This window comes from Micromesistius poutassou (genome assembly GCF_964030765.1).
Source record: "Micromesistius poutassou genome assembly, chromosome: 3".
Classification (NCBI taxonomy): domain Eukaryota; kingdom Metazoa; phylum Chordata; class Actinopteri; order Gadiformes; family Gadidae; genus Micromesistius; species Micromesistius poutassou.
The window spans coordinates 17135582-17148964 of NC_140273.1; the positions used below are offsets into that span (position 1 = coordinate 17135582).

The window sequence follows — 13383 nt, forward strand, 5'->3', positions numbered from 1 at the left end:
AATTTCTGAATCAATGTTATTATTGAATATGTAGTTGCCTATAAATCCTGATCGAGTTGTGACTACTTCAATAGGGAAATATGCTGACCATCACTCGCTGAATGGAGCCTGGGAAACTATGTTTTTCCTTGTTTTCATCAAACATTCCAAAGACCACATAAGCACTCCCTTCCACTTCTTTCCCAAACAGATACCTGAAAGCACATATATTTCACTTGAGTGAACTTCATTATCAACAGATAATATAAATATGTACCTATATCCTACAACATCCCCTAAAATGTTAACTTGAACTCACGTGGCTCTGATGTCTACGGTCAACTGCTCATCATCGACATGGAAGTATTTTTTATCAGGGGTAATTGTAACCTCAAAGCTCGGTAAAACTGAGAAAAAATAATCAGTGTTAAAAATATTTAATCAGATTAACCTGAAATATTTCACAATGGTGAATGTCTTACCATATTCTTTGACCTCAAACTCAGCAGAGTATTCGTGCTGTTTTTTGTTCTGGAATGTGACTACCACTTTCCACACCCCGTTACTACAAATATATCAAAACACACCCACATGTCCCATTAAATCAGTATGATTGTTTAGTTTCAAAAATAAAAATTAGATAATCATGAGCAAAAAAAACATTTGCCCACCTCACTATCTCAGGAAGAACGTAAAGTCCAGAGTATATTCCTGATTTTAGTGAGACAGGGTCCTCTGGTAAAATAATGTTATCAGGAGTCTGTTAAAACAACCACACACAGACTTTTAGTAAGGTTAAGTATCAAAATATCTGAAACAAAACATATACATTTGTGAGAAAATGTAATTCTCTGAAATGAATATGCATTTATGTGAAAACCTAAATCAATCTAGCGTGAGCATGTTTTTTTGGCCTGCAGGTAATACCTTTATGAAATTAAAATATTTAGCCCTCTCAACCTAAGGATCACCAGTACAAGTCATTATCCCATTGAGCCAGTGACTAACCTGAACTGTAGCCTCATTCACATGGTGACAATATCTATTGATAAGCACACAACTTCAAGAAAACTCCAAGCACACATACCTGAAAAATCTTTGAAATTCTGGGGAAATTAAACATTTGTAGTCAAGAACACTAATGGGAGAAATATAAATATGAAGGAATATTGGTTAACGAAGAAGCTCCCCTTAATGCCATACTGTGTCTTGGCAGTCAGATTCTTGGAAACTAATGAGCCGGAATGTTGATTGCGTGATGAATTTCAGGTGCTGCTCAATGTTGTGTTTCTTAAATGAGTGAATGACAGAATGTCATGTTCAGCATACTCTAATCAGGATTCGAACTCTCAACCTAAGGATTCCCAGTACAAGGGATTACCCAGATGAGCCTCTGCCATTGCTGAACTGCATGAAGCCTCATTCACATAGTGAAAATGTGAGAATTAAGAATTAAGAGAATTAAGGGCTTTCTTAAAACAGATCTGAAAATTTGCACTGTTAATGGTATCCACCAAATGATAGTCGTATGGTAGTTATACAGTAACATAATGGTCATATAGGAAAAATGGGCTGAGACTGTGCACGTTTGCCTTTTCTATGAAATTGGGAAAAAAGAAAAGACATTTTTAGAGCAGAAGACCAGAGTGAAAAAGATGCATCTGATTTTAGAGATGAATATGATGAAAGAATTTTGAGTCCAGGTCAATCTGGTAAGGAGAAATAAGGCTAGTTCATTTATTTTTTTTAAATAGCGCCACCTTTGGGTGCAGTACCACAATTTGGGTTTATGGGTAGCGGTTGGTGATTGGTATCCACCTAATGATAGTCATATGTTTTTTTATACAATAACAAAATGGTCATATAAGAAAAATGGGCTAACTGCTCCAACTTTATTGGCCAATATTTCTCAAATGGAAATAAATAAAAATAATTCTGTCTGATGATTTTTGTGAGGCTTGATCTAAAGATTTTATGTGGCGATTTTGGTGAATTCTTGATTCTTTTTGTAGCCTGTGAATCTTTTTATCATGTTTGGCTTTTCTATGAAATTGTGGGAAAAGTAAACAATTTTAGGGCATAAGAGCAGGGCCATCTGGTGAGGAGAAATAAGCCTAATTGATGTTTTTTTACAATAGCCTTTAGAATAGCCAAAAACCTTTTGTGTGCAGTACCACAAATTTGGGTTTATGGGTAGTGGGGGCAACCTGAAAATTTCAAGAGTTTTCGACTTACGGTATAGGCTGCAGTATGACTTTTACAGAATTTGGGGGAAAAAATGAATGGTACAGAAACAATAGGGGACCAAGCAGCTTCGCTGCTCGGACCCCTAAAAATACAGAATGAAACTGTACCACAATATTAATGTTGATGATGGAGTCCTGGTCATCGGCTACTGGTTTCATACCAGGTGTTACACCAAACACCCTATAATGAACTGAAAGAGACACAAACAGGAAGACAATGTTGGTATGTCATTTTAATCCTAACCCTAGAATGACCAGGGGCCGTATTCACAAAGAATCTTAGGGCTAAAAGTAGGTCATAAGTGGCGAATTTAGGAGTAACTCCTAAAAATAATGGGCGTGTCAGTCTTAAATTTAGGACTCCTAACTTTTTTCACTAAGAGCAATTCACAAAGTATTTTAGGCCTAAAAGTAGCACCTAAGTCTAGGAGAGCTTAAAAGTCCTCGAGAGGACTCCTAACTCAGTAAGACCTATTCACAAAGAATCGGAAAATGGCTGCGAGACGAAATGTTTTGGAGACAATGGAAGACTGTGAATTGATAAGGCGATATGGGCAAAATCGTGAGGGTATCAAACTTGTTGTGGAATTAGTGAATAACACTCTGATATTTAGCAACAGGGAAAATGCAACTTTGCAATGACGACGATTGAGGAATATCGCAACCATCAGTGATGGTTAAAACACACGAGGGCAATGTTACAAATGTACCTTTAATCATCCTTAATTATTTAATATATAAATATAAATAAATCACTTAACCCATCATTATTTGTCTCATGTATTAACAGTAATACAACACTTTAATCATCATTATTTATTTCAAATAAAAATAAATGGTTTGAAGTAAAAATAATAGGCCTATAACTACTCTTACTTATGATTACTATCTAATCATTTATTGTAAGATAATTTATTGTAGAGTTTATAATCTGCTCAGTAAGGAGTCGGGAGTCGGACCAGTTGGGCTTTCGCTTGCGTTTCACGTTGTCTTCTCCTTCATTCATCATGATAGGAGGACTTGAACGGTGGTATGGGCTGATATTTAAAGTGTTTAGTGACGTAGCCACGGGTGTGCCTGGGACACCCAAGCGTGGTCCTGGCACACCTAAATATTTTCAGAATTAATTCATTACAACGATTTCTTTCGATTTAAAGCAAAATGTGACAGAGAGCACGGTGAGCGGTGCGCGGTGCGCGTTGCACTAGGACTGCGTAGTGACCGGTCTAGGTCCACGCATTCGCTACCACAGAAGCGGGGCTGTGAAGGAAACCCCCCTATTGGATTTTACGATTATATCCATACATTTCATTCCCCCATGTACAGCGTGGAGTGATTTAGTGGAGAGCCAGGGCTGCTTTCAGGATGGTCGTATCGATCGCTCCGGACCCTGGCTTCCACTGGACACTTGCAGCAGTTATTCTAATAGCATTCCGGTAAATCACTGAACTTGAGGCCACCCAAACTCTCACAGGCGCACCTTAATTACAATCTCTGGCTACGCCCAAACTTTAAGTGCTGGAAATATGCTCATTGGATAATAGTTTGCAGGGTGCTTTTAATTACTTCCTTGATATAATGCAATTTACGTATTTTTATTGTTTGCTTTGGCTCTCTTTTTAACGTGCATACAACGTCATTATCGTGGTCTGCACAAACTTGTCATCGTGCGTGTATTCTGCTAACTGCACTGTCCATAACTATTTGATAGGACTTAATTTGTAGCCTAGGCTATTTCCTTATTTTTCGTTGATTTAGTGGGCTCGTTTGTGGGAAGTTGCGAATGAGTTTCACGGAGACCGCCGGCACTCAACAGCCAATCACCGTACTGACCGCTTCAAAACTCGTGCACGAGAATCGACGTAAGGGGGCGTTAGGGGGCGTTACTCTTAGTTCACTCTTAGTGATTTATCCTTAGTATGAGTAGGTCTCAGCGGCTTTGTGAATAACTTTTAAGAAAAAACTCCTACGTAAAATGTTTTAGCGCGAGTTAGGAGCACTCCTAGCGGTAAGATAAAAAGCTTTGTGAATACGGCCCCTGAGCCTCAACCAAATGCGGGACAAAGAGAATGTTTGTGTGGGACACGATATCAATAATGAGAGGTATTTAAAAATGTTATGTTAAAAAATAAAAATTCTCAATTGTGCTCATGTCATATTCCCCCAGTGTGACTATGGAAAATAAAAGAATCGGGTTGTACCAGATTCAGCCATTCATAAGTAGTTTCCCAGCCTTTGTTACATATGCATTTCCTATTGTTTGTGGTAAACACCTTTGAATTCACAAAATGTAAACATTATATTTTAAAAACAGGGGCTTCTGAATATATTTGTTTTAAATTAACCTCTTTAAAAAAAATTCTAAATCTTTTTTTTTTCAATTGTGCCATTTCAAAAACACGAATTATAATAGTTTTTGTCAATGTTTACTTCAGATTCAATGTTCAAGCTGCAGATATTCAAAATACAATATTCATTACTCATATTCAAGTGGTCAAAATTCAGGTCATGAACTGAAGTAGGAGGGTATTCTGAGGACTGGCCCAAGTAATCTAGACTGAATGCATTTAAACAACTGCTTTGAGGTCAATCATAGACAAAAGACACGAGAAATACTGCTCATGAGTTAAAGAAGTTAACATAATTGGGCATCAATTGCTATTATTATGCTACAATATATGCTGATATTATTATGGTGATATATTTGGAAATCAGTGGTGGCTGCTAGTCTTTCAAAAAGGGGAAGCTCATTTCCGGCCTACATCATATCAATTGTCAATTTATGTATATGTAAATTATCCTCTCTGTTACTTTTCAAGGAAATGCTCTATCATACCAACTAGCTGTCTTTTTAAGTGACTTGACCAGTGTCCTCTCAATGGCCAGCAGAGCTAGGCTGCTTAAACAGCCTTGGCCCATTGTGTTACAGGTGTAGGACTTGAGCCACTTTAAACAGGAAAAGCTCCTTTATATACCTGCAGATGTAGCTCAAATTGTTGCCACTAATGAGCACAGTTTGTAAAGCTGAGGCATTGCACTGTCCAACTCCATGTCTTTAAGGAACACCAAGAAATCACACAGCTTTCCCTTGTCACCCTGCAAGTACTGATCTGAATACAGGACTTGAAGTTCAGACCTCAGGCTCCCTGAATCAAAGTGATGGCCAACTATCATACTTGAACAAGGAAATGTGGGAATTATGTTAAACTGAAGCAAGGAATTGTGTGAATAAGTGTATGAAATGTATGATGAAAATTGTCAAGCAATTTCGCCAAGCAAATATCAAGAAATACGTTGCAGTTTGTCTTTCGACTCGCTTGCAAAATCCACGATGGGACTGAGGAATGAAGAGAGCTCCGGTGATTTTTTATAGTTCAAAATCGCTGTCAATCAAACGGCAACTCAGTCTTTTGCAGACCCTCCAATCATCACATAGAAGCCCAGGCCAGCCCACTCCTCCATTCACCCCCAGAGACACTGAGCGTCCGTGGGAGGGACATAATCGCAGCATTATCCAATGACCGTCGACTTTCGACAAACTAAAAAAAGCTGTTCTATGCAGCCCCATTGAAGTGGATGGACGCTTCATCAACAGGAAAATTGCACTGTGACGCTAAGGGAATGTATGAGAAGGAAATCGAGTCAGTCGACCTGCGATAAGCAGCTGATTCTGAACAAACTCGTCTTCGAGATAGACGTGTCCTAACGCATTTTTTGTCAATGAAATGTTAACACAACAGTATATATTTCACCATTTCATTTTGAAATTTTAGGGGAAGCTGAGCTTCCCTTGCAGTCTTCGCCACTGTTGGAAATAGGTAATTGGGGCTGAGGATGGCTCAGATAGTTTTTTATTGTGGGGGCGGGGGCTCAAAACCTTAGCTGCTGGGTAGCAGCTATTATACAAATGTACCTTATGCCCCTTTTCCACCGACAGTACCAGCTCAACTCGCCTCGACTAGGCCCGCCTTTTTTTGCGTTTCCATCGCCAAAATGTGGTACCTGGTACTTTTTTAGTCTCGCCTCCGTCGAGGTTCCAAGAGAGCTGATCCGGTACTTTTGTATGACGTAAACAGGCTGCTGGCCACTGATTGGCCAGAGAGTGATGCCACTGGACGAGCGCGACGTCCAAGACACTCGACACCAGGTGTTGTGCCGAAAACGGAAACCCCGTCAGAAATTGCAGCCCCTTTCCGTGTTATAGCAGTGTTTATATCATATCGTCACAAGATGAGCAACTTATCACAGAAAGAGATATGTAAGATTTCTTCTGACGAAAAAAGGGGTTTATAGTTTATAGCAGTGTTTATATCATATCAGCACAAGATGAGCAACTTGTCACTGAAAGCGATGTTACATTTTATAGGCGACCCACAACATAAGATGTCACATTCACGATAATGAACTATGAGGGCACTAAAATACGTAATAGTTTACAAGTCATACATGTATGCATGATGCGACCCTAGAAAGCACAGATGAAATAAGCTAAAGCGCGTTCACACGGAGAGGGGGTGCGATTCCAGACGGGGATTTCATTTTCGGCAAGACACCGGCATCTTTAAATACTAGCATCAGCGTTCAGTCAACGATAGTGATTGATTATTGAACACCGCAGGATCAGCGTGCAAGAACACGCCGTGGACCATGACAGAGGTGGAGACACTCCTGTGTGTAGTCCTGTCTGTTTATGTGTAGCGTGGAAAAGCATGCGCAGTGTGCGCATGTGTTCTATGTGAGCCGTCCACGTTGAAGAGGTACTATTCTAGATGGAAACACGACGTGCCTGGAACCAAACCAAGTCATGCCACGCCAAGTCGTGGCGAGTTGTGCTGGTACTGTCGGTGGAAAAGAGCAAATATGTTTCTCGTCTGTAGAATATCTCCATAACAAAATGAAGTCTGCCTTTTAACTGTTACTATTTACTGTTACTGACATATTCCGGCCCTTCCAAAGAGCCAGGAAGGGTGATCTGGCCCTCCTAAGAAAAAGTTTGGGGAATCCTGATCTAGACCATAATGACGGTACATTGCACGATGCATCAAAGGGATTCCACGATGTTCGGGATGAAGCAGAAAGAGAAAGTAAAACTATGTCCACTGTACAATTATAAGAAAACATACAGAAATCACTGTACAATCCCCTGAAAGTAGAAAGTGGTTGGAATGGACCCCCCACTGAAACCCCACTGGTTACGTTCAGGGCTCAATATCACACAAGAGATGACAGATTGACCTACATTGTTTTACTATATATTTCAGAACTCAAACCACTTTTAGTTGTTTCTAGTGTCACATGTCACAAGTCCAAGTTCCAACAGTAATCATTTTAAAACTTCAACATTAGACATTTTAATGCTGCCTATTTTCAGCAATGAAATTTACCTCTACTGTTTGGGGTGTATAGAGGTTTGTCGGTCTGAATGAAGATGTAGCCTGACTGGAAGGAGACCAAGACCACTTTCTTCAGATTGGTTCCATCAGGAAACCTTGCTTCCAGGACCACTTGCTGCTTCAGGTCAGGGTCATCTTTAAATTCATCTGCCAGGATCTAACTCAACATGCAACAGGCACATCGTACAGGAACATATATTAAAAGGTATGGTTATTAGGTAGTTTAAAATCACAGAATAATTCATTATTTAGCACAATGATCACTGAATTCCAGAGGACCAAATGGTCATGCAAACAATTTATCAAACCAACCAAATAACTACAGAATACAACTAATACAACCAACAGAGTAACCACCATACCTTAATTTCACCAAAAGCCTGGAAGTTATTTCTTTGGGTTAGGGTCACAGTTTTGGAGTCCAGTTCAAGACTTTCAGTTGGGAAGTTCTTCACTAATATTTCAACATTCAAGTCTGCACCTGAGCATTCTTGACACTCCACAAAGATGTTCTCTGTTGCTCCAATACGCAACAAGTTAGGAGCAGACAAAACCTTCCTGGAATGGAAAAAAGGAGGAACGTAGAAAAGAAAGCACAAAGATTTTCACAATTTGTTAAAGGGGTGATATCATGCTTTTTCGACTTTTCCCTTCGCTTTAGACTGTTATATGACGTATGTATACATGTTTTACGTCTGCTAAACTAGAAAAATCTAAATCTGAGCCAGGGGGAGTATTCGCTTAGTGGCCAGCGTGCTTATAAGGTTGGTTTGGACAGGGGCTTCTGGCACAAGGGATTATAACATCTGATCCTGTGTATGAATGAAAAAGGAATTGGTGGAAAGAAACTTTGGCGTTCACAAGAGGAAGCCCCTCCTTCTCCTCACTACTAAGAACATTCGCGTGATCAAACTTTCGCGAATCACTCCCGTGAGTAAAGTTTGACTGCTCGCAAACTCAGGCGAACACGCAACAAAATGTGCTTTTGGTGTGAACGCATGGTAAAAGTGTCTAAATAAAAGGTTTCATCATCGCCCCAGTATCTTGTTTGCTCGCACTTGCCCTTTGCCACTTAAAATACAGTTTCAACATTTTGAATGCAAAACTATATGACGGTCAGCAATCGTGCAGCCAGTTTTTAATTTCACTAGAAAGCACAATAAAAAAGATATATAACTATAACAGTACATCATTATATATGATGTATACTATTAACTGGTTATACCTTTATGCACATCAACATCTACCTTTTTTCCTGTAGCCATGCCAATGATGTAGCGATCACATTTTCAAGGGATAAGATAATGCAAGGTCAAAAACCAAATCTCCTGATAAATATCTCTAATATATGGTAAGCAAATAATTTCAGAATTTCCGATTTTGGTTAATTTATTTTTTCATCAGATTTGACTGTTATGCTATGTAAGGTCAGGAGCAAAGCTATGCTAATCCTATGTTAATCAAAGGATACTCACAATGGCGCTCCTTTAGCAACAGAAGACAAGAAGAGGGCCAAACAGGCCACACTTATAGAAAGTATTGCAAGACGCATCTTCACGCCTGAATGCAGGTCTGCTGAAAATGTAGTCTGTGGATCTCTCCATGAACCTGCTTTTTATTCAGTCAATATGCCTCTCAATACACCCCTTTGGCACCCTCTCTTGTTCTCTGAACCATGTCCTCTACACACACATAGTTTCCCGGCAAGCAGTTAAGCAACTATTGGTTCTGACAACACAAATATTCCCTTCTGGCTCAAAAAGAGTTTAGAGCTATATGGAAAGTTATATGACTTAAGTGGAGAGACCTTGGCTGTGTCTAGGGTGATCAGACGTCCTTAAATTTGGGACAGTCCCAAAATCTAAGCTGTTGTCCCGAATCCCAAATCCGGCCCTAATTGTCCCGAAAATTATATTAAAGCAGAATATTGAGTTAGAGCCTGCACGAGAGTTCAATGTTGTCATAGCTGTCTTTCTGACCAATCGCAGTTCAAGGCCCATCTGAGCTGTACCGCTTGGGGAGGGGCCGTTCATTTACTCCCCTCTGCACATATGGACTTGGTTGCGATGTTGACAGTTTGTGATTGTTGCCTGTGTTGAGTGAGTGAGAGGCTGTGGGCGCACAGCTCTGGCTGCTGGACGGCGCAGCAAGGAACTTTTATAAACGCAATATTGTTATCCTGCATTATAAAACGGCTGTCTTAGATCAAGCAATCTGATTGGTTCCAAACTGTTGTTGAGCGTAAACATAACTGCTATGACGTCAAATCAGTTTGCAGGGTTCCATATCACACCTCGCCTAACTTTAACTGTTGTTTGTTTATTTATAAAAGCAATAGCATTGTTCACTGAAGCCTAAAAATATTTTGATTGAAGGAGAGGGTGGAAATGTTGTCCTCCCTCTCCTCCTCCTTGGACTCCCTCTGTCCCTTCCACTCCAGACCTGTGCGATCCTCACCCCCCTCCTCCTTGGCTGTCCGAATCTCTGCTAACTTATAGAGCAGAGTTGCGGGCAGCTGAGAGGAAATGGAAGAGATCAGACTGTCCTAATGATTTATCTCACTATCTTCACCTTCTCTCAGATTTCACCTCTTTCACCTCTGCTTTCTTCTGGGCCAAAATCAACTCCTAACTATTTTTCATGTTCTCTTCCCTCCTCACCCCTCCCTCCCCTCTGCCTCCTTCCTCCCTCACTGCTGATGACTTTGTCTACTTTACCCAGAAGGTGAAGGACATTAGCTTCTCTTTTACCCCTGCCACCATCCTCCCTCTGCCCATCCCCACCTCTGTTTTTACCCACTTTATCCCTCTCGCCTCCGAAGAGGTCAACAGAATAGTTAAGTCTAAACATGCCACCACCTGCCCCCTTGACCCTATCCCTTCCTCTCTCCTCCAGGCCATCTCAGGCGACCTCCTGCCATTTCTCACCACCCTATCAATTCCTCCCTCATTTCAGGCATTGTTCCAGCATCTTTCAAGACTGCCAGAATAAAGCCTCTCCTCAACAAACCAACCCTTGACACCACCGATATCCAGAACTACAGACCGTTATCTCTTCTTTCATTCCTCTCTAAAACACTGAAATGTGCCATCTCTAACTGTCCTCCTATCTCTCACATAACAACTTGCTTGACCCTCACCAGTCAGGCTTCAAGAAGGCACACTCCAATGAGACGGTTCTCCTCGCGGTGACTGAGTCCCTCTGTGCTGCCAGAGCCTCATCCCTCTCATCGGTTCTCATTCTCCTCAACCTGTCCGCAACCTTTGACACGGTGAACCACCAGATCCTCCTTGCCACTCTCGCCAAACTTGGCATTTCTGAATCTGCCCCTCCTTGTCCAAACCTTGTACGCTTGACACTGTTGTCCCTCAAGGCTCTGTACTGGGGCCCCTTCTGTTCTCCCTCTATACCAGAACATCACTGTATTTCCTTCTCCAACTGCCAGAAACCTTGGTGTGGTACTGGACAACCAGTTATGCTGCACCGCAAACATCACCGCGGTGGCCCGATCCTGCAGATTTGTACTTTACAACATTCGCAGGATACGGCCTTTCCTCACATGGGAAGCAGCTCAGCTTCTAGTCCAAGCGCCAAGCGTCTATGGAACTGCCCCTGCCTACCTCCAAGTGTTGGTCAAACCACACACCCCAGCTCGATCCCTCTGCTCAATTACCTCAGCTGGACATCTGGTACCGCCATTGCTAAGGAGCAGCCGGGAGCAGCTTGTGTGTTTGACTGTTTGTCTGCGTGTACCTTTTAACCATAATTTTAATTTTTTAACTTTCGCCTTGGAGCTTACGTGGAAGAGTTTTTAATCATGAGGGGATTCGACTTGGGGGTATTTGCCGCACTTTGGACTCTTTTTAGCCGATTTGCCTGTGGACAGCATGTTGGCGGCGGCGAGGCTATCACCTACAGCCGGGAGCTACTTCTTGCCCTTCGTCCACTGGCAGTAAGTGACAATATTCTGCACATTCCCCGATCGCTGCGAATAAGTAGCTTACAGGCTGCAGCAAGTGGAATATTGTCCAAAAAGCACCGGAGGAAGAGAGGAAGGAGGGGAGGCGTTCAACGCAGACTGAGGAAATATGGTCTAAGGGACAGACGCCGGCTCCCAGCGCTACCAACTATTCTTCTCTCAAACGTTCAATCCATTCGCAACAAGATGGATGAACTGGAGGCTCATGCTAGATGTAAGCGTGACTTTAGAGAAACATGCCTGCTGGCTTTTACCGAGACGTGGCTGGGAGACGCGGATCCTAACGAGGATCTACATATAACCGGCTTTGGGTACCCTGTCCGTATGGACCGGTCGCCTCTCATAACAAACAAATCCCGCGGAGGCAGAGTGTGTTTTTACATTAATGAGAGGTACTGTAATACTGTCGTGGTCCGGGAAAAAATATGTACCCCAGACCTTGAGCTGCTATCCATCTCAATTCGCCCCTTCTACTTGCCGAGGGAGTTTCCCCAGCTTTTCTTCACCCTTGTTTACATTCATCCGCGGGCGAACGTCGCATCAGCCAATCAGCTGATCGCGGAGGTGACCAACAGACTGGACGCTCTTTCCCCCGACGCTCCAAAATTCATTTTAGGAGATTTTAATCATTGCCAGGTACAGAAGACATTGAAAACATATGAACAGTATGTTACCTGTGCAACTACTAAGAAGAACTCTACTATTGACTATGGCTCAGTACCTGGCGCTTTCAGATCCCTGCCTATGCCTCCATTTGGATCATCCTATCACAATAGTATACTCCTTGTGCTGATTTACAAGCCCATCTGTAAGCGACAAGAGCAAACAGTTATATCAGTTAAATGCTGGACGGAAAACACCATTGCCAGTCTACAAGCTTGCTTTGATTGTACAGATTGGGATGTATTCTATAGCTCATGCTCTGACTTAAATGAACTGGCTCAAACTGTTTCTTCTTACATATCCTTCTGTGTGGACACCAATATTCCCTGTAAAAATATTACAGTCTTCCCTAATAACAAACCATGGGTTACTAAAGAACTAAAAAATGTCATAAACAAGAAGAAAAGCATTTTTTATACAGGGAATAGCCAGGAAAAGAAAGAAATTACCAGGGAAGTAAGGAATGAGATAAGAAAAGCTAAAAGAATGTATAAGGATAAGGTGGAACATAAGTACAGTACTGGTGATCTTCGGGCAGCTTGGAAGGGAATTAAATCCATGTCCTCAATCAATCAGAGAAACAGTGACACTGATAGGAAACCTCTTAACATCGAGGGAATAAGTGATGCAGATCTCCCAAATACTTTTAACGATTTTTATTCCCATTTTGAAAAACATGATTTTTCTCTCTCCTTAGACAGTCCCTCTCTTCTGATTGTGATATTGTCATCAGTCAGGAATGTGTTAGAGATCTTCTAAAACGTGTAAACATCAGGAAGGCCCCTGGTCCAGATCACATCTGTGGGCGCACGCTGCATTACTGTGCTGACCAGCTTAGTAGTGTCCTTCACCATATCTTCCAGAGATCACTTGATTCTAATCAAATCCCCGCTATCTGGAAATCCTCCACTGTGATATCTGCCCCAAAGATCACTAATCCTAGACAACTTAATGATTTTGGACCAGTTGCGCTAACATCATTAATAATGAAAATCTTAGAGAAAATTTTGAAAAACCTTGTTTTATCTATTGTGGATGAAAAACTTGACCCACTTCAATTTGCTTACCAGTCAGGGAGAGGTGTTGAGGACGCAAAGCTTTTAATACTCAATAACTTGTACAA

General features: G+C 41.4%; 1 protein-coding gene across 1 annotated transcript in view; it reads right to left on the bottom strand.

The window, feature by feature from the left end:
• The window catches only part of LOC311340090 (complement C3-like), a 37741-nt gene extending 28489 nt beyond the window's left edge, over nucleotides 1-9252 (bottom strand). The window contains exons 1-8 of the mRNA XM_084464954.1: nucleotides 9094-9252; nucleotides 7981-8176; nucleotides 7610-7775; nucleotides 2334-2416; nucleotides 651-739; nucleotides 462-544; nucleotides 299-386; nucleotides 89-194 (exon numbers count right to left, since the gene is read on the bottom strand). Coding sequence (XP_084321080.1) covers nucleotides 89-194; nucleotides 299-386; nucleotides 462-544; nucleotides 651-739; nucleotides 2334-2416; nucleotides 7610-7775; nucleotides 7981-8176; nucleotides 9094-9170 — 888 coding nt within the window. The 5' untranslated portion in view covers nucleotides 9171-9252. The remainder of the gene's footprint in view (nucleotides 1-88; nucleotides 195-298; nucleotides 387-461; nucleotides 545-650; nucleotides 740-2333; nucleotides 2417-7609; nucleotides 7776-7980; nucleotides 8177-9093) is intronic.
• Between the last annotated feature and the right edge of the window lie 4131 nt (nucleotides 9253-13383).